Source organism: Onychomys torridus, chromosome 6 (genome assembly GCF_903995425.1).
Source record: "Onychomys torridus chromosome 6, mOncTor1.1, whole genome shotgun sequence".
Lineage (NCBI taxonomy): Eukaryota > Metazoa > Chordata > Mammalia > Rodentia > Cricetidae > Onychomys > Onychomys torridus.
In genome coordinates this window covers 41,304,041-41,326,006 of record NC_050448.1, presented here as the reverse complement: position 1 = coordinate 41,326,006, position 21,966 = coordinate 41,304,041, and the positions used below count along the sequence as shown (strand labels likewise).

Below are 21,966 nucleotides of genomic sequence, written 5' to 3'. Positions count from 1 at the left end.
CTTTTGTCCTTGCTTTCTTTGATAGTTGGGCCAAGGATTGTTTAATTATCTTTTCAAATAGCCATCTCTTAGATTTGTTGATTCTTTGTTACTGCTTCATTATAATATTGGCTGTAATTCTTTTTTTTTTTCTTCTTGGCATTAACTGGGTTTGGTTCTTAATTTTTCAAATTTTGTGTTTTATCAGGTCACTTGATTGTGCTCAGATTTTTTTAAAGTTGGAGATGCAATTTTTTCTTGTAAGACTGCTTTTCACATGCCCAGAGGTTTTTGTTATATTGTGTTTTCATTTTCATTTAATTCTAGGAAATTTTTTATTCTTTGGACCCATGCATCATTCAGTCATGATTTGTTTGATCTTCGTGAGTTTGTCTCTTTGTTACAGATTAGTTTGAGTTGATTTTTAAATTTCATTATTTTGTGGTCAGATAGGATGCATGGAGTTATTTCAGTATTTCTGAGTTTGTTAAAATTTGTTTGGTGTCCTAGGATGTGGTCTGTTTTAGAGAAGCTTCCATGTGCTGCTAAGTAGAATGTGCATTCAATGGTGTTTGAGTGGAATATTCTTTCTGTTCAGTCCATTACTTAATTCTGATGGTTCTTTGCTTAGTTTTTTTGTCCAAATGACCTATCTATTGAGAAAAGTGGGTTATTGAAATCATCTATTATTGGATTAGTCTGTGTCTTTAATTCTAGTAGTAGAGCTCAATATTTAAGGTTATTATTGAAAGGTATGTGTTAATTACAGTTGCTTTTGATGGTTCTGTGCCCTTGATAGTATTTTCTGCTTCAGTGATTTCTCTTGACTGCGCTTACTTCTCAGAGTGCTTCCTGTATTTTCTTTGGTTTGCCTGCTCAGTATCATTTTTTCTTAGGCTGTGTTGTAGAAAGTTTTTCCTTCTTCAACCATGGTGATTAGCTTTGCTGGGTGTATTAGTCTAAATTTGCTGTCTTAATCTTTTAGAACTTAGACTATATTGCTCCAGACTTGTCTGACTTTCAAAGTTTCCACTGAGAAAATAACTGTTATTCTGATGGGTTTTCCTTTATGTGTGAAATCCATTTTCTTCTTCTGCTGCTTTTGATACACTTGCCTTGTTTTGCATACTTAGTGTTTTTAACTATGATATGCTGTAGGGATTTTCTTGTCTTGTCTTGTCTGTTTGGTGTTCTGTGTGCTTGTTGAATCTGTGTGGGTGTGTCTTTCCTTAGTTTGGGGAAGTTTTTTCTATGATCTTGCTGAGGATCTGGTCTTTGCAGCTGACCAGGGATGCTTCTTCCTTATCCTTTCCTGTAATTCCAAAGTTTGATCTTTTTAAGGTGTCATACATTTCCTGCATGTTCCTTTCTTGTACTTTAAAAAAAAAATTTTTTTTCATATTCTTTGTTTATTTGATGTAGATCCTACTTTATCTTCTGGCCCTGTATTCTGTTTTCTTCTTAATTCATTCTACTTGTCAGGCTCTCCTTTAAATTTGCTGGTTGGGTTATTGGGTTTTCAATTTTACCTTCATTTTAGCCCGAGTTATTGTTTCTGTCTCTTTGTTGAATACTGTTTTTAAGTCCTGGATTGTCTTTGTCATTTCCATCAGCCTTATGTTTCTGTTTTCTTAGTCACTCGGGTGTTTATTCTCTTTATGTTCATTGAGCTCTTTCCTTGTGTCTTCTTTAAGTTCCTTTAGTTCTTTGATATTTGTGATTGTTCTTTTAAATTCTGTGTTCTGGGGTTCATGGAGGTAATTCTCATGGGCAAATAGTTCTATAAGACTAGTAGATTTGTGGGGCAAGATACTGCCTTGATCTTTCATATTGTTTGTAATTTTTGTCATGTGATGTGGACTTCTTTTGTTGAATGTGTCTGATATGGGCAGAGCATATTGGGGCAATAAACAGGATGTGAAGGCTAGTTGGGGCCTAAAGCTTGCATATAGCTTAGGTGGAATGAAGTCAGGTTGACAATAGGAAACAGGGCTGGAGTACAGGATATGTGTCCCAACCCAAGCCTGGAGTTCTCGTGTAGATCTGGGGGTCAGAGAGGGTGTATGGAGGAAAGAATTGAGTAGACTCACAGACTAGACCCTGGCACATGATATGGGGTCTGTATGGAGCCTGAAGGTTGATGGTGGATGAGTATGTCAAGGCTGGAATCTAGAGGTTGGGAGGCTACACAGAGTGGTGGCCAAACAGGCCAGGGTACTGGGTTTGGCACCTGTGCTCAATCTAGGGGTTTGAGAAGGGTAATAGGGGGGACAAGGTCAGATGGGCTCTATAGTTGAACGATTTCCTGTGTCCTGCCTGGCCTGCAGTCAGGACAAATCTCTCACCCATAATCCCAAAGCCACTTATAAGATAATCACTCAGAGGCTTAATATTAATTACAAACTGTATGGCCTGTGGCTAAGAATTTTTGCTAGCTAGCTCTTTCATCTTAAATTAACCCATTTCTATTAATCTGTAAATTGCCACATGGCCTTGGTGTTACTGGTCTGCTGGCATGTTATTCCTTGGGTGGCAGGCTGCATCTCCTCTACCTCTGCCTTTCTTCTTCCTGTCTCTCTCTTGGATTTCCTGCCTGGCTATAACCTGACTCGCCAGAGCAGCTTCTTATTAACCAGTCATAGCAACACATATTCACAGCATATAGAAAGACATTCCACAGCAGGGCTCACCCAACTAGATTCTCATAAAGGATATGCAAGATCTGGCTTGTCCAGAACTCATTTAATCTATCTCTTTCTCTGTTTCCTTTTTCTCTTTTTAGCTTTTTTTTTGGGGGGGGGGTGATGTTGCTACACATGTCTCAGCATTCATATGGGGCAGTCAGAACAGTTTGTGTGAGTTTGATCTCCCCTTTCGCAATATAAGGATCAAAGGATCTAACTCTGGTTGTCAAACTTCTTGGATGAAGGGTCTTACCTATTAAGCATCTTGCTGACAACCCCTCCTCCCCTTTTCTCTCTCTTTCAACCCCCTTCCTTCCTTTTCTTTCTCCTCCTCTGTTTGTTTGTTTATTTATTTTATATGTATGAGTGCTCTATCTACACATATGCCTGCATGCCAGAAGAGGGCATCAGATCCCATTATAGATTGTTGTGAGCCACCATGTGGTTGCTGGGCATTGAACTTCTGGAAGAGCTACCAGTGTTCTTAACTGTTCCAGCCTCCCCCCTTTATTATTCTAGTTAAGAAAACCATGTTTTTGAAATTGAAAATGTATGCTAACATGGAAATTTATTTACTGATATTCTTTTCTGATGAATACTTGATATACAGTGGAAAGATTTTGTGTAAAATTCACAATATGTTTGTATAACTTACATTGATTTGTACATCAGTAGCAGTGTTACGTACTGGGATTGTAAGGAGCTTAGGGTTTTTGTTTTTGTTTTTTGTCAAAAGTTAAAGTTCTATGACATTTTCTCAGAGAATATGAGACATCAGTGAATTAGACTGTTAATAAAATGAAGATGGAAACTGCTAAGTAGTCTTTGGCGTAGAGAACCATGTAAGTGAGTTTTGTCATTTCTTTGTCCAATAGGGTTGGGAAGAAGCTAAGCGACGAGGTTTCAGATATGAAAAAGACTACTGCTGGGAATATTTTCTGTCTCCAAACACACTGCAGGTAACACTGGAAGATTTGATGTATACTAGATTAGGATATATGCAGATATTTTGTCCATTCATATCTGTAGTAAAATTAACTACATACAGAGTGTATGTGTGTGTCAAGAAATTGACATTCTAATTTTAAAAATGCCCAGTCATCAGCAGAGTGAAAAGAGACAGGACAATTCAGAAAGATACTACAGAAAGAAATACAAAGGATATATTTCAGTAGAAATACCTTAACAACTACTTCATAGTATATATAGGGTTACTGAAAAGATTATTCATTCAGTAAAAGAAAGAAAAGAAGGCAGTAAGAGCAAATTTTAGGCGAGTAGGGGATGGGGGGCTGCTAAGAAACCAAATTGAAAACCAAAGAGCACAACAAAACAGACTCCTAGAAAGCAAATTATTTGCATAAAGGAAAGCTTTAGGGATTCAGAATATGAATGCAGCTAAAAACCACAAAATTCTGCCTCCCGAGTGCTGGGATTAAAGGCAGATCTTTGAGTTCGAGGCCAGCCTGGTTTACAAAGTGAGTCCCAGGAAAGGCGCAAAGCTACACAGAGAAATCCTGTCTCAAAAAACCACAAAATTCGTGATAAATAAAAGTTAAGGACAGAACTGATTTCATTAGTGCTGGGAGTATTAATGTATAGGTATCATGTGTAGTGGAGACTTACCCAGACATGTATCAATGACAGTTCCCTGAAATGGAAAAATGAAATGTACTGTATTGTAGAAAGATGGCTAAATCCAAGTTGAGACATATGTCAAGTGTGTGACAGATGATGAGCACTCAGGGAATGCTGTTCTCTTGAATTCCTGAAAACAGTCACTGACTCGTGACAATTTCAGCGGTGGAGCTAGCATGCCCCATGATTGACAGTGCGTGCTGAAATTGTTTAGATATAAAAGGAGCACAAGGTAGTGAGGGAACTACACATGAGGACTGTACGTAGAGATGGTTTCCCTAAAATTACAATGCCATAATGACCAGGAGGAGGTGGTTATCAGACTCATTTAGAAGAATTACATGAAGAAACCCAAATTGTACCTTTTCTCAAAAGAAACACTTGCGGGGCTGGAAAGATGGCTCAGTGGTTAAGAGTACTGACTGCTCTTCCAGAGGTCCTGAGTTCAATTCCCAGCAACCACATGGTAGCTCAAAAACCACCTGTAAAAAGATCTGGTGCCCTCTTCTGGCCTGCAGGGACTCATGCATCATGCAGACAGAGCACTGTATACACAATAAATAAATAAATAAATAAATAAATAAATAAATAAATAAATAAATCTTTAAAAAAAGAAACACTTGCATGTAGCTAGTTTTATGTATTATAATCTCTTTGTTAAACTTGAAGGAATTTATTAGAAAACATTTCTGTGGTAATAAAAACAGATTCATTTCCATTTCTGTGGAACTTCTTTAATTTGAACTAAAGTTAGTTCCACTTTATAAAACCTTGTTTTTGAGACAGTCTTGCTTGCAGCCCAGGCTGTCCTCTCTCTTGGTCTCCCAAGTGGCTTAGATTACAGACTTGTATCATAATGCTTGGTGAAAAACAGCTTCTAATTCTAAAGGCTGATCTCAAGGTAGAAGTTGTATGACATGCCTGTAATCCTACCACTCAGGAGGCGAAGACAGGAAGAGGATCAGGAATTCAGGGCCAGCCTCAGCCACATAGTATGAGGCCAAACTGGGCTATATGAAATTCTGCTTCAAAAACCCAATAAGCAAAAGTAAGAAACAAAACACAATAGATCTCATCTTAAGCTATGCTTCTTTCTGATACTTCTGTTGGTGTGTATACACAGTAAGTGTCTACAGTATTAATGATTATGAAGATACTTTTCTTTCGCTGTACTGAGCCACCCATCATTTCTGCTTACCTCATGGTTTTTCTTAAGAAAAATACTTCTGTGTCAATATGTTAACAGTAGTTAGTTGATCTTGGTAATTGCTTTGTTGTTGTTGTTTCTGCTTGTTAAGAGCAATTCCAAAACTCATGTGTCTTTCAAAATGGATTAATTCTTTAAACATTAGTGGGTTTTTCCCCTTTTATTCATTATTTTTTTGCGGGTTTTCCCCACCCACCAAATAATAGTTTAGACTTGCTGGCTATGTATTTTAAAAAGCGTTCAGCTCTGTTATTAGAGTACAAAAACAATTAAAAAGAATAGACAATAGAATACAGTTATGTTCTAGTAAAATTTATTTACAGTTTTGTGATTTACCAATTCCCTCCTTAAATGATCACATTTAAGAGCTGAGCTGCAGAGATAACTCAGCAGTTAAAAGCTCTTGCTGCAGAGGACACAAGTTGGTTCCCAGCACATGTGTGTTGGTGGCTGTTAACCACCTGTAACTCTAGCTATAAGTGGTCTCAAGCCTTCAGGCCTCTGCAGGCATTCAGACTCACACAAAATATACACATATATAGCTAAAACTAAATCTTGTCTTGAATGTATCACATTTTTATACCAGGTTTTTGTAAAGCAGGAGAAGCAGAAAACTAAATTGAGTTGCTTCTGATTTATAGGCTTTGTGTGTGAAGGGTTTCTAGCTGTTTGTTACCATTACCCTCTAGATGCTGCATAACATGAAGGGACAATTTGCTGAGCATCTTCTTGGAGCTGGATTTGTAAGCAGCAGAAGTCCCAAAGATCCTAAAGCTAATATAAATTCAGGTAAAGCAAAGCAAAACACACACACACACACACACACACACACACACACACACACACACAGTGTAAATCACTTGCCAATGGTCCACTGTCTAAGTATTTTACTTTTTTTCCCCCTCTACTTTCCTACTCCCACTAGATAATGAGAAGATAATTAAAGCTGTCATCTGTGCTGGTTTATATCCCAAAGTTGCTAAAATCCGACTAAATCTGGGTAAAAAAAGAAAAATGTAAGCATTGAAGATTGTTATGAATGACTTGCAGCTCTTCCTTCAGCTTTGGAACCCTCCAATAGAAATGTATTCTCACTCTTGTTACTGGATTCTTGGCATATCTGATAATTTAGATGCATAGGAATTATTGAGCATAGGGAACTAACTGTTCGTACACACAGATTTAGTCACTCATATGATCGATCACCCATTTACAAAACAGGTTAGTAAAACATGGAACTTATGTAAACATTCAAGGCTGACCGAGCAGTATGAGAAGCAGATAGATAGATAGATAGATAGATAAATGAAATTCATTCTTTGGAGAAGTGGAATCTATGTCCACATAGCCTTAGTACCAGTTGGAGATAACAGGAATTTTCCTGCTTCATGGTGTACTCTGGTGAGGGTACTGAGAGTCAGAAGAGTCCAAGGGGTATTGAATTGTTACCCTTTGGAAGATGTTCAGTGAAGTAGTCATTGGCTTAGCTCAGTTCATTGATTAAATTCAGATTTTAATTTGAGTTTATCCGAAGGAATTGATTACACATACTTTTTAACAGGTGTATAGCAAATAGAATAGGTGTCTAGTAGCAGTGGGAAAATTGTGGTTTAAAACTGTGTGGTAACATGTGAAATATTAGGATTAATGTAAATGAAAATGCTGGGTATCTTGTGATTATAAAAATGGAAAATACAGACTGCCAAGAATGACCATCATTAGGATACTGTTCTAAGGCTGTGATTCTTAAATTGTGGAGCCCTTCCTTAGCTTGGCTTGTTTCTAGCCTCTTTTCTTAAATTATCCCATTTATCTTGTACCTCTGGGCTATTACCCTTTTCTATTTCTGTATATCTTCTTTTCCTTACTTACTCCATTGCTGGTTGTGAGGCTGGGTTGCTGGCCCCTCATGGTCTCCCCTCGTCCTTTTCTTGCTCTTTCTTTTTCCTTAATCTTCTTTTCCCCAGATCTCTCCTCCTATTTATTCTCTTTGCCTGCCAGCCCCACTTATTCTTTCCTGCCAAGCTATTGGTTGTTGAGCTCTTTATTAGACCAATCAGATGTTTTAGACAGGCAAAGTAACACAGCCTCACAGAGTTAAACAAATGCAACATTAAAGAATGCCACGTACCTTTGTATTACTAAACAAATGTTCCACAGTATAAACAAATGTAACAGATCTTAAAATAGTATTCCACAACACCCCACCCTGAAACTAACATCTTGATGGGAGAGAATGGTCCTAGTTGTCACCTTGTTGTCACACATGCACTCCTGCCCTACACAAAATAAACCACTGTAATAATAATTCAAAGAGTAAACTGCCAAAATGTATTATTTACAAATATACCTATTTTTGAAATTGAGAAACTTGAGTGAATGGAAGGCATTTAAAAACATTTTAAAGGGACTGAAGAGATGGCTCAGCAGGTAAGAGCACTGGCCGCTCTTCCATGGGACCCAGGTTCTTTTCCCAACACCCACATGGCCACTCAAAACTCTCTGTAACTCCAGTTTTAGGGGATCCAGTGCCCTCCTCTGACCTCTGGGCACCAAGCACACAAATGCTGCACATAGATACATGCAGGCAAAGCACTTAGGCACATAAAATGAATCTAAAAGAAATTTTAAAAATCAGTTTTTATCAAAAGTCTCTTTTTAACAAAATTTTAATTTTTAATTTTGTGGTCTTCTGGGAATACAGTTAACCACTGGAAGTTTTTAGTTGATTATTTCACAGTTACCATATAACTTGAAGGTGATGTTTATTATCTTGATGGTCATAGTAAAATGTAGACTCTTAAAACAAGCTCCTTCCTAATCATTTCTCATGTTCTCTTCTTTATCCTTTATTGTGTACTGTATACTAACACCATTAAGGAATAGTCTGTCACCTGTCTGCTGTGTTAAATTATTAAAACTGTAAGTGGATTCATTGTTATGATGTAGGATATTCATATTTTGCTTATGTACCTTTCATCTGTCCTTTATAAAATTCTACTTTCCTCAGGAGCTGATTTTGAGATGTATATATTGTAGACATATACTAAATTCATGTGTGGCACATTTTTTTATTTTGTTTTGTAATTTGATTTTACATATCAGCCACGGATTCCCCTGTCCTCCCTTCTCCCGCCCCCCTCTGCTCTTCCCCCTCCCCCCAGCCCACTGCCCATTTCCATCTCCTCCAGGGCAAGGACTCCCCTGGGGATTCAGCTCAGCCTTGTAGTGTGGTCCATTTTTAAAGATTGCTTCCTTTGTTTGATTTTTACTAAGCTACCTATTATTTTTTAAAGTAATTTTTTTTGTAGTAATGAGGGAAAACTTCCTTAAGACACTTATGAACTGTATTATAACTTTTTTAAAGGGTAAAAGTTCACACAAAGTCTGATGGTCTGGTTTCTATTCATCCTAAGTCTGTCAATGTGGAGCAAACAGACTTCCACTATAACTGGCTTATCTATCACCTGAAGATGAGGACAAGCAGTGTAAGTGAACATTCAACATAATTGTAAATCTGAATGTCAGTGTTATAGATTGATAATTTTCTACTTTCAAAATTCTACTTTTTCTGAAATAAATCATAGCTTTTTTCTATGAGTAATGTATTTTCATGAAGTATATCAGTTATTTGATTTATGTGGTTTTTCTTTAGAGCCTGCTTTCAAGATGTGCTGTCAGGAGTGTGCATTATGTAGAGATTTGTTGGCATGACAATATATCCATCTATATAATAAGTTAATAGGCTTAGTAGTGATCAGAATAGTAAGTGGATTCTATTTTTCTATGTTGATATAGAAATAAAATATTTTTAGCTTTATTTTTTTTCCATTAGTTTTTGACATTCAGAAAACATTCAAGGGAAATCATATGCTTCAGAACAAAAAAAATCTCAAGGAATTAAGAATGGTTTACTTAAAATGTTATTTCTTCAAAATTCATCTTCAAAATCACATTAGCAAGTTAATACCTATTTTGGAAAGAAGCTGGTCAACGCTTGTGATGTTGAATTGGTATGGTAGTAGTCCTTTCCTGCTTCCTCATGCATCTATTTATGTTAATGCTCTTTACAGATTTACTTGTACGACTGTACAGAAGTTTCACCATACTGCCTGTTGTTCTTTGGGGGAGATATTTCCATCCAGAAAGATAATGGTCAGGAAGTTATTGCTGTAGATGAATGGATTGTGTTTCAGTCTCCAGAAAGAATTGCCCATCTTGTTAAGGTGACTAATGAATGGTTGTCTGTAAGTTTGCATGCAAATGAATATGTGATCTTGGGGGCCACCAGAGGGCTAAGCATGTAAAGCAGCTCTCAGCTGAGCCTGAAACATTGTCCTTGATGCACACATGGTGGAAGTATATGTAACCGACTAATGAAAATTGTTCTCTGACCTCCATACACAGTCCATGGCACATATCATGTGGTCCTCAAGATAAATAAATGTTTTTAAAAAGAATGTTTCTTGCTCTATTGCAAAAGAGCTAGTAGTGTTGACTAATTTTAGTTTTCCAGATTCTTTTTGATGTAATAATATATTCTTCCAAAGACTTTTAAGGATAAAAGTTTGAATCTTTTAACCATACATTTAGTTGGTGCTCTACAGATAATTTTTTTGCCTTTCTTTCTAATAGCTTATAAAAATCCTTGTGCTACAGTCACATTTGTCTTTGATATTGTCTAAAAATCCATCTTCCCTGATGAGCCTGTCTGCTTCCTTCAACCTTAGGGGCTAAGAAAGGAACTGGATATCCTTCTGCAAGAGAAGATTGAATGCCCTCATCCTGTAGACTGGAATGATACTAAGTCCAGAGACTGTGCAGTACTGTCAGCTATTCTTGACTTGATCAAAACACAGGAAAAGGCTGTTCAAAGGAACTTGCCACCACGGTCACAGGAGGGATATTACAGCTGACAGCTTTCTGTGATGGCCTAAAACTCATCCTGATGTTCATGTTTCTCTCCTTTTTTTTTTTTTTCTTTTTTAGTTTTTGGCAAAATGTCAAGCCTTGGGTTCTGAATCGTTGTTGTGTGTAAGATAGAAACTTTAAGTAGGTAGTAAAGAGTTAATGTGCATGATTAAACAGTGTCATCTATAAAGACACTGGGAAAAGCAGTATGCTGTCTGATCATATACTCCATTGTAGATATGTCCACATTTCAGGAGTATTCTTCCATATATTAAGTGTTGTAACATTGACAAATTCCTTTATGCCATTATGCAAAATTAATTTTCTGTCCATAGTGACTGTCTAGAGACAGTAAAAATAGAATGTTTGGCCAAAAAGCAGTGTGAAGTAAGAATTTGAATACAACCACATTTTTTAAAATGAACTTCTATTACAAATAAATTTGTTGTAATAAAGCTCAGTATTTAATAAAATGTATAATGTGTAAATCTCAGCAAACTTCTTGGTTTGTTTTCTAGAGTTCGACCTATCTCTTGGCTCACTTAGTGTTATTTTTGTTTGTTTCTTTTGTTTTTAAAAAGTGTTCTTATACCAAATTCCTGCCCTGTGTAGCATAGTGTAGCAACTGAGCACATGTCTGAATGTGATGGCAGAGGTTCTGTCTCAGCTCAGCCTCTTTTCCTTATCTGAAGGGCAGGTAAACGTGTGAGGATTAAATGTGGTAATATTTGTGTAAAAGACCATAGACTAGTGTCTGATGCATATAATTCTCACATAGTCTTTGTTACTATTTGTCCATGAAATATTTTTTAACATTTAATAATCTATTTTACCATTTAATTTTTGTACGGAGGATCCTGGAGATGGTTGAGCCAAGGGCTTCACGCATGTTAGACAAAAGTGCTGGAATACTGAGCCACATCTCCAGCCTATACTACACCATTCTTCTGCTCCACTCTTGGTGGAGCGTGACAAAACATGGCTAATTTCAGGCTGGTTAGAGCTGTTGGTTTTTTAGTGTTTTGACTCTTTTCTTGGTTTCTTGTTCAAGTCACTAACTCTAGCTTAATGATGTTGGTTTTCTCGTTAAGATAATCAGGTTGTTCTTATTTCCCTCGTTTAGTGAGATGACCAGGGTATATGCATAATATGGCCATGGATTTGCTGACTGCACTGGTTCAGCTACTGCTCCCATGTCTGAGTGTATGTCACCTGGCACTGTGTACAAAGATTTGATTGTATTGCATTCTAATTTTGTTCTTTTGGATTGTCTCACCAAAACTGTTTGACTTTGAACTCTTAGAGTGATAGTGGTGTTGCAGTGCTATCGCTATTAGTTTTGACCCTGAAGTCAAGGTGTATTTCAGGCAAGTGTGTATTCTCCACAGCAATGAAAGCATATTCCAGAACTGCTTACAGATGAGCACTTCACAAAGATAAGCGTGGTATTGCCACTGCCTGTTGATGGCTCTGCCAAAGCCAACTAATAGGGGGAGGGTGAATTACAGGTGCTCTGAAGACTTTTTGCTTCTTTTGATTACAAACTAGGACTGCTAACTGGAAAGTGCATTCCAAGCCTCGAAATGACTTTTGTGATGTTCTTAAAAAATAGGTCATCAAGAATGAAAGCCTGTGTGCTTTATCCCTTTGCACAACAGAGAATAAGTTGGGAAAACACAAACAAACTTATGAGGAGAAATGAAATATATCACTGCATAATGCTTTAAGAGCGTTAAGTACATATGTATGATACCTTCCTAATTAACTGCCTGGGGGGAGCTCTAGATAATTTCAAGTGAATTAATTGCAAACTATATCTTACTGCATTTCTAAAACAAAATCTACTTTAAAATTATTTCAGTATCCGTGCACCTAGACTAAGTAAATGGTGGCACATTTCTTCCCATTCTCAACACTGAGTTTGTATTTATTAAGTAACTATAATTATGTTGTATATCCATATATTTGTAATCATCCTATTTGTTAAACAGCATTTTATTCTGATTTTTTTTAAATATCTTGACAATATTTGAAAATGTGTCCAGCAAAGTAAATCATGTTTCTATTATTAGTTTTTGATATATTCCCATACCTTCTTGGAGCTTTAAGGATTATATATAATTAGCCAATTTGAGTAGTTTCAGTGTATTTTATCTACTGTATAAAACATGTAGCTAACACCACCATCTTGATGTAGAACATTCCCATCAACTAAAATTTTCTCTTGTTGCTTTTGTAGGCAAAATTGCCCTTGCCTCACTTCTGCCCTGTGGCACCCAGTGATGAGCTTTTCATCAGTAGTTTTGTCTTTTCTAGGATTTCCAGTAATGAATTTCACACAATCTACATGACCAGCCCTTTTCACTTAATATGAAGCACCGAGATAACATATATACTTACTGTACATATTAGTAATTTTTATTGTTTAGTATTCTCTTATGGTTATGTCATTGTATCCATTTACCACTTGATGGACATCTCACGTATTTTCAGCATTTTTGCTGTTAATGAATAAAGCTGCTTTAAATGTGTACAGTTGTCATGTAGTTCCATGTTTTCACTTCCTGCGTAAATATCTTGGATTAAGATCATTTCATCAGATGGTAAAGTATGTATGTCTTTTTTTTTTAAGATTTTTAGTTTGATTTGTGTGTATATGTGCCTTTGTAAGTTATATGTACCACATATATTCAGATTTTCGTGGAGGCCAAAAGAAGGCATTGGATCCCCTGGAGCTGAAATTATAGGCATTGGGAGCTGCCTTGTGGATGCTGGGAACTGAGCTCAAGTCTTCTGTAAGGGTTCTTTACTCTTACTCAGATGACTGAGTCATCCCTCCAGCCACCTGGTACAGTTTGTTGGTTGGATTTAGCTCAGTGGTAGAGCGCTTGCCTGGCAAGAGCAAGGCCCTGGGTTCGATCCTCAGCTAAAAAAAAAAAAAAAAAAAAGAAACTACCAGACTACAACCCACAGAACCAGAGAGGCTATATAGCAGGGGAGAACCTAGGATGACTGTGGCTTATAAGTTTTGGTTTTACCCAATCACTAGGCAAGCCTCAATCAAACATTTCACTATTAGGATAAGAATTTATACTGCATCAAGCTGATAATAGGAAAAAAAAAAGACAGGCCTCTCAGTTCCTTCTCCAGCACCACATCTGCCTGCATGCCACCCTGTAGTACCATGCTGATAATGGACTGAACCTCAGAAAATGTAAGCCACCACCACAATGAAATGTTTTTTCCCCTTTTTTTTTTGTTTTTTTTTTTTGTTGTTGTTTTGTTTTGTTTTGGAGCTGAGGATCGAACCCCGGGCCTTGTGCTTGCTAGGCAAGCTCTCTACCACAAAGAAAGAAAGAGAGAGAGAGAGAGAGAGAGAGAGAGAGAGAGAGAGAGAGAGAGAGAGAAAGAAAGAGAGAAAAAAAGAAAAACAGCCAGGCGGTGATGGGCACACGCCTTTAATCCCAGCACTCGGGAGGCAGAGCCAGGCAGATCTCTTGAGTTCGAGGCCAACCTGGGCTACAGAGTGAGTTCCAGGATAGGTGCAAAGCTACACAGAAATCCTGTCTCTGAAAACCAAAAAACAACAAAAAAAAACTACCAAACTTTCCTCAAGTGGTTGTGCTACTTTTGCCTGCCTAATGGCTTGTTTGCACTTGATAATTTCCATTGGTTTTTCGTTTGATTTTTAACATTCAGTTAAGTGTTCTGTTTTATTTTGGCTTTTATGATTAGCGATGAGCATCTTTCCATGTGCTTAGTTGCTTCTTTGCCTAATTGACTTACACATAGAGTGTTTTGATTCTTCACCTCAGGTCAAATGATGGGTTTTAAAGTGTTTCTTTCTAGGGAGAAAATTAGTCACTAGATAGATATGCTGTTTCTTGACCTTGAAAATGGTCCAATGTGCTGCTTTTCACATGGAAAGCAAGTGCCAGGAGAAAATGGCACCAGTGAATGGTAGGGCATGAGATCAAAACTGGGTGTTGAGAACACCATGAGAGCAACTGTTTTGGAAGCATCACCCAACCAGTCTGCATTGTGAATGGCATCCAGCCAGTCTGGCTGAATGAGGGGACATCTTTTAAATTGTGACTTTCTCATTCTTAAATTTAATTCATGGGCTGGAGAGATGGCTCAGAGGTTAAGAGCACCGACTGCTCTTCCAGAGGTCCTGAGTTCAATTCCCAGCAACCACATCGTGGCTCACAACCATCTGTAATGAGGTCTGGTGCCCTCTTCTGTATACATAATAAATAAATCTTTTAAAAAATTTAATTCATGTCAGTAATTTTCAAGATAGAATGAATGCTGTCTTTATTGAAAACAAAGCATGGATAGGTGAATCATTCCATAGAGCTTTAGTGTAGTAGAATTTTGGGGGTATTTTTCTAAGCATTCTTATTGTATTGCTGACCCTTGAACAACATGGGTATGAAGAATTTGATAAATTTACTGACCCATCTTGGAGGGACAGGGGATCAAGAAGATTTGATTTGAAAAGGTTGTGCATTTTATGAACTAGAACTGAAAGTTTCATAAAAAGGTATGTCAATACATAAAATAGATGTATATAATTATCAAAATGTGTACAAATCTATTATAAAATTTAAAATTTACCAAAACTAAGATTTACCAAGACTAAGATTCCCAGAGTACAGAGAAATGTAAGCATTAAATCTAAGACTAGTAGGATCATGCTAGTATATAGTATAGTATGCTATACTATAGCAACCTTGCAGTCACTTCTGGTTGCTCTTGTATGAGCCTGCTTCCAGAACACCTAGACCATTAGTGCTTAAGGATTGAGGGTGTTAAAACTTCACTTTTCAACTAGAAAGGCTGCCCCATGGTGGTCTTAGGGTTACTATTGCTGTGATGAAACACCATGACCAAAAGCAAGTCTGGGAGGAAAGGGTTTATTTTGCTTGTGATTTCACCTTGTAGTCCATCTTTGAAGAAAGTCAGAACAAGAACTCAGGGCAGGATCCTGGAGGCAGGAGCTGATGCAGAGGCCAAGAAGGGAAGCTGCTTACTGCCTTGCGCCTTATGGCTTGTGCAGCCTGCTTTCTAATAGAGCCCAGAACCAGCAGCCCAGGGCCTCCCCGATCAATCACTAATTAAGAAAATGTCATACAGCAGGATCTTACAGTAGCATTTTCTCAACTGAGGTTCCCTTCTTTCAGATGACTCTAGCTTGTGTCAAGTTGATATAAAACTATCCAGAAGTGGCATTCAAGGGTCAACTATATTTTCCATATTTCTTTGCTTATTCTTTGCCGTGGCTTCCAGTCAGCCTCTCAGAACAGCCTTTTCTCTTTATTTTCAGTTATTCTTAGAAGCCAATTGTTTCCTTTGATTTTAAGATAAAAATGGATGGGTGCATAGCTTATCCAATCACCTACTGACACATCAAGTCTTGGTGATTGTGAAAACAGTTACTATAAACATACTCATTTTTATGTGTATGGACAGGTTTTCAACTCACTTGGATAAAACCCAAGGCCTGTGATTGTGGGGTCATATGGTAGGGATATTTAGTTCTGTCAGAAACTGCCAAACTGCCTTTCCAGGAGGTTACTGCGTTTTTGCCAGCAGTAAGAGTTCCTGTTTTTGTTTTCTCATCTTTTGTTTGGGGTTGTAAGGGACCTTGAACTCGGAGAATCTATCTCCATCAGCTTCTCCAGTGCTGAGACTGGGATTATAAGTTTCCCTCATATACTGCCCCCTTTTAGCCATTTCGTGTGCTGGCAATATTTAGTCTGCAGCTCTGACATTCCAGTGTCTTTTCATAGGCTTATGTTCTGTTTGAACTCTGGTGAGTTATCCAGATCTTTGTCATTGTTTAGAGCTGAGATTATTTCTGATCTTTGAGTTAAAGTCAGATGATATAGTTTTATTAAAGCCATTTTTAATGTTAAATATATTTTGATCATATTCTTCCCCTCCCAAAACCTTCCAGATCCTCTCCCCCTCCACACCCACCTAACTATAAGTTCTTTCTCAAAAAACAAAACAAAACACCAGTATACAAATATCCCCCCAAACAGATAACAGAATAAATCACCCCCTTCCAAACAAAATAAACAACAACAAAACACCAAACTGCAACAACACCCAAAAAACTGTGGAGTCCATTATATGTTTAACTACTGAACATGAGGCTTATCCTGGAGTGGTTGATACACAGTGTCACTCATTGGGGAAAACTTGTTTTCTTGTGTGACAGTGCAGTTCTTAACCTTTAGCCTAGTGGCTAGGTTTCCAATCATTCATTTCTTAAAAAAAAAAAGAAAAGAAAAAGAAAAAACATAAGATAAAAATTATCACATCAAATTTGGACAAGACAAACTAACAGAAAGCCCAGGAGAAGTCACAAGAATCAGAGATCCACTGGTTCCCATTGGAATCTCGCCAAAACAAACTGGAAGTTCATATGAGAACCTGGTGTAGACTTATGCATGCTGCTTCAGTCTCTTGAGTTCCTAAGAGCTTTCCTCCTATTGATTTAGAGGGCTTGTTTTCTTTATATTCTCTATCCCCTCTGGCTTTTTAGACACTTGCTGCCTTCTCTTCCATGGGGTTCCCTGAGCTCTGTGGGGGTGGGGAGATTTATCACCAAAACCAAACTCACCTAATGTTTCTTATATGACATCTGAAGAACTTAAAGTTTTACATTTTACATTTGGGTCTAAAAGTCAAATGGAATGTCCACTTGAAAGCATATGCTGAAATTTTTGCAGGATGTTATATTGTCATTGTCTGTGCTTGTATGGATCCTTTAATAAAATACTAAGATATGGTGGTGTAGTTTATGCTATATGTGGATTTATATTTCTCTAATTTTTATGTATGTTTTGAGACCGTATCATTGGGAGGATTTATATTTAAATTATTTTATTCTCTTGACTAAATTCAACCTTCATTGAAATTCAGACATTATCTTTAGGCAGACATTTTTTTTTTTATCATAAGGGTCACTTATCTAATGCTGATGTACACATTCTGAATGCTGTGACAGTCTGGCCTAAAGTCTTTATTCATGTGGGTCCTGAGAGTGTTTCTCAGTTGATAAAACTTCCTTTAGCTGTCTGTTCAGGACATGTGCTTGGCTGGAGGATCCCCTTTAGCCAAGATCACTCTCCATTTCTAGAGCAGCTTCCTTCCTAGACTGGTGGGACCACCTCGTATACACACACACACACACACACACACACACAGTCCTTCTCTAGGACTCCATTTAAACCCTTAGAATCTCCATGGCTATTGCCTCCATGATTCCTTGTACACTTTCTTCTAGCCTCTCTTCCAATTCCCTGGGATCTTGGTAACTGTGTAATCTGAGGGTCAACTATATAATTTCTGGTTGTTTTTCTTTCTGTTAAATTTCTGTAGTTACTAGATCGCTTCCATTTTCAAGTGTGGCATTACCTCTATGAAATAATGTTTACAAATACTGTTGTGGCCTTATGATTTTAGCATCCAGAGTCCCTGGGTTGGTTGTTTCTGTCACAGTGCCATGTTTGAGTCTTTGCTGAACCTACGAATATTTGATCATACAAATAACTGAGTTCAGTTGGTGTTTGCACCAGTGAGGTGTTAGTTTCCCTCTGCTAGGACATTAGAGTTGAGGGAGTATAGTCTTGAGTCTTTCAGGCTCACATTCCCACCCCAGAATAAGCCCTGAGGGATGTCTACAGAAGTTGTTACGACACATACTACACTCTGACCTGCATTCTTAAACTGCAGATCAAGGTGGCTCAGCTTCTCCGCGGCTTCCCAATGCTCCTGAGAAATGGAGCAGAGGATGTTGTATTTTGCTCCTTACTGGAAATGTCATACCTATCTCTTCATCTAACAAAAGCTTGAGTAGAAATATAACAAAGATGACTTTGACTGCTGAGCTGGAAGCAGACAGATCTTATGGGTATTTGCTGTCTCATGATATACTTAAGCTACAAGAAAGCTGGAAGTACTTAGCATTTCAAGGTTTTATGGTGGGTGATGGAGGCAGAATTTAAGATGGCTCTGCTGACTTCCACTTCTTTGTTGTTCACATCATGTATTATGTTGCACAGTCAAGGAATTGTTAGGTCTAACCGAGGACTAAAATTAGTTAAATCTGAAACATTTATTTGCCTACTTAAAAAAAAAAAAGTTAGTTTTGAGTTAACCATTGAGGAAATCATTCCATGAACCTAATTTAACCATGAATCCTTTAAAGAAGAGTTTCCTCCCTCCGAGGGCAGAACAGGGAGTTAAATTCCAAGTACCAGAATCGGCATTCTATTGCTGCCCTGAAGATAGAAGGATTGTGTGGCTGTTGCAGCCTCAGAGACAAGAGAACCCTAGTATCCACATACCCAGGACTTCGGCCTTTCCAGAGGGAGATTCTACACAGACAGTGATTATGGCTTCAAGTCACTCACGTTGTAGCGATCTTATGAACTAGTGGGAAAGTTACATAGAAGGGTTTGGATTTTTTCTTCTACCATGATTTACTAGATGATACAATTTCATAAGCACACAAACAGTAGGACCCAATTCTCAAAAGTGCCTGTTTGCTAGGACAGCCAATGCCAACACACACCCAAAAGACAAGATGAATCTTTTGTAATGCTAGCTATAGATGCCTTCTCAGCACATCTCTGATTTAACCACAAATTCCCCAAACCATAAACGTCACACTGTAAGTAAATTAAATCACACCAGCACAAAAAGACAAGTGTCTATAAAATCTTTATAAATTCACAAGCTTTGTTGAAAGTGGACAAGCAGGTTCAAATTATTGGAATGAAAGTAACATTTCTGTTTTGCAGGCATGAAGTTACTGTACATTTCAAAGAAGGAATTTTTAAAAAAGTAGGTTTGAAAAAAAGTGTTAAAAACAATCACAGTTGAAATGAAACACTGTGATTGTTAAATACCTGCTACACAGGGACACTTTAATAACGGTGTTCAGCTGCTTGACATACATATTTCCACAGTTTAACACTTATAAATTAATTCACAGGATCCATAGTGTTACTTTATAGCTCCAAATCGGTATTAGCAAAAATAATACAAAATGATTCCTCTTGCAAGCAACACCTTTTGTCCTAAGTAAAACATGACATAGATTAAACTATAATTTGTTAGCATTTCTTCTAAGAAGTTTGTGACATTGAAGAGGAGAGAGACTTCCTGTTTTATACTCTTGGGACACCTCTTGCTGTGGACCACGGCTATTGCTTCATTCCCATACTCACTCACACCTCAGAGAATGCAGGGCCTGGAATGTCTTTTGCAAGGAATACATAAACAGGCCAAAGGAAAGCAACCCAAAGGTGAGAAAGCCCCTGGGATCTCTATTCTGGCTTACTGCTGAGGTGGATGGGTTGCAGGGTATAAGCCAAGCACACCTACACACTGGACTTCTGGACCGTATGGCTTAGGCGCTGTATAGACAGAAGCATAGACACAGGATTAAGATCTGAGCCCTCCAATAATGTATACTTAGATTTTACTTGGTGAACAGAATAGAGGGGTTATAGCTACCAAATGAAAATAATTTTTCCTGTAAATCTTTTAAAACTTCATTACTGTTTAATGAACTCTAGTGTATTCTGTTATCTCTTTGTACGAGTGGAGAATAAAGTCCTATAGGAACTCATAGCTAAAAGAGACTCCAAACCAAGCCATTGGGTATTGAGTGCAACAAATTCCTGTTAAGGTCAAAATATTTCAAGCAAGTACCGTGTTGGCATCTTGATACTGTCTATGCTTAATTTTCTCTTCCTTAAGATTGTTAACATGTGTTCCAGCCACTTTCTACTTGAAAACAAGTGGAGCAGTCAGGAACCATGTGTTACTGAAGGCAAAGCAGTCTTATGTCAGCTCTTCAGCAGTTGACCCATACATAATATCCTGTCTTCCGGATGTCCTCACATATGTGAAGTGTAAAGCCCATGTCATTTTAGTAGCTTAGGTTTATTAAGCTAAAGTTATCTAAGACCAATATTGAATGAGATAGATTTTTAAAAATCCTCACTGGGTGGCTCCTCACTTTCCTTCTAATGAGGAAAATGGTAGCCAAGTTCAAGTGTCAATTTCCCTTTCGTAGAAAGAGGTGTACAAAACATGACAACTCACCTACTGAACTCTTATTAGTTCCTTTTGGAATTAACAGCGTTAGACTAAGACACAAAAAGTATTTACAAAGTGGACACTCCTTACAGACAAACTTGCTGATGCTGTGGGACCATACAAAGGAGAAAATTAAGGGGGAAGAGCAAGGTTCTAGGTGAGCTGAGGACCGAGAAGCCCCAATACAGCATCTTACAGAACAGTGGAAGAGGAAGGAGCCAGAGATTGTGGCTCTCCCTGAAGTAGACTGTTCAGTGGACTCAAGGAGGTTTTCAGGAGTGTCATTATGAAAAAAATGAGCTTTGTGGACTAACTGCATCTGGTAGCTGTTCTTCCGAGGGTACAGAACAACTTGGCAAGCTTACAGGCACGTGTTTCCGTGGTTTTAACTAAGCAGACTGTGATCGGGAACATTAGCCCCCATTCTGTTGGCCATCTGAGAGGTTACACATTGGTTTCCAGTCCTAACAAACGTCCCATCCTCTCCACGTTCTTATCAATAGTAGCTTGGCATGTTATCTCCTTTGCACATTCCGTTGGAAACCAGCCCCTTTCTCCATCTCGAAGTCGTTCCCCTTCATACCAGCCTGCAAGGAAAACCAGGTTGCATCAGGCAAGACATGTCTAGAGGAATCTTAACTGTGCCAGCTCACCCTGAAGAAGAGATGCCCATTCAGAGGTAGCTTTCTTCTGTGGGTTGGGTTACCATAGATAATAGGCAAGAAGAAACTTTAGTGCAACACATTCCTGTGAAGGTCAAAATACTTGAGGTGAAATAGGACCAGGTTTCAAGAGAGAGTGAGTGATGATGCACCAGAGATTGAATAGGAGCAAAAGCTCTGAAGGGAGGGGCTGAGAGGGTGTGAACTGGCTGGGGGCTGAGGTTGTGAACTGGCTGGGGAGTGATAGAGTGTGAACTGGCTGGGGGCTGAGGTTGTGAACTGGCTGGAGAGTGATAGAGTGTGAACTGGCTGGGGGCTGAGAGGATGTGAACTGGCTGGGGGCTATGAGGGTGTGAACTGCCTGGGGGCTGAGAGAGTGTGAACTGGCTGGGCTTGGAAAGGGAATTCTTTGGACATGAGGAGCAGGAAACCCTTTCCTTTTTAATTGAGGGAGCAGGGCCGAAAGCCTTCGGAGTTGAGAACTACATGACTGCAGGGTGGGGAAGAGAAGGAAACTTCATGGTGATGGCATCATGCTTCAAAAGTAAACATGGAGAGAAAACAGGATGCATGGGATCTGGGGGTGGGGGTGGGGTTTCAAATGGATCGCTTTGAAGCAATCATTAGGGCTCTGAGAAGCTTCTGGTTTGGGGCATGAATTGCCAGGAACATGGACTAAGGACTGGATGGAGGAGCTAAACTGGGTGGCCCTGAGGCTCTGTGAGTGCCAGTCCACCAGTGCCTATGAGAAGAATCCTAC

At 38.3% G+C, this 21,966-nt stretch overlaps 2 protein-coding genes across 2 annotated transcripts in view; one reads left to right on the top strand and one right to left on the bottom strand.

Moving 5' to 3' along the window:
- Dhx36 (DEAH-box helicase 36) overlaps window positions 1-12,950 on the top strand; it is a 45,491-nt gene extending 32,541 nt beyond the window's left edge. The window contains exons 20-25 of the mRNA XM_036190134.1: window positions 3,539-3,622; window positions 6,198-6,297; window positions 6,434-6,524; window positions 8,876-8,996; window positions 9,582-9,734; window positions 10,239-12,950. Of these exons, the coding sequence (XP_036046027.1) occupies window positions 3,539-3,622; window positions 6,198-6,297; window positions 6,434-6,524; window positions 8,876-8,996; window positions 9,582-9,734; window positions 10,239-10,424 (735 nt within the window). The 3' untranslated portion in view covers window positions 10,425-12,950. The remainder of the gene's footprint in view (window positions 1-3,538; window positions 3,623-6,197; window positions 6,298-6,433; window positions 6,525-8,875; window positions 8,997-9,581; window positions 9,735-10,238) is intronic.
- Window positions 12,951-19,140: 6,190 nt separating this feature from the next.
- Window positions 19,141-21,966, bottom strand: part of Arhgef26 (Rho guanine nucleotide exchange factor 26) — a 114,331-nt gene continuing 111,505 nt past the window's right edge. The window contains exon 14 of the mRNA XM_036190071.1: window positions 19,141-21,131. Within this exon, the coding sequence (XP_036045964.1) occupies window positions 20,989-21,131 (143 nt within the window). The 3' untranslated portion in view covers window positions 19,141-20,988. The remainder of the gene's footprint in view (window positions 21,132-21,966) is intronic.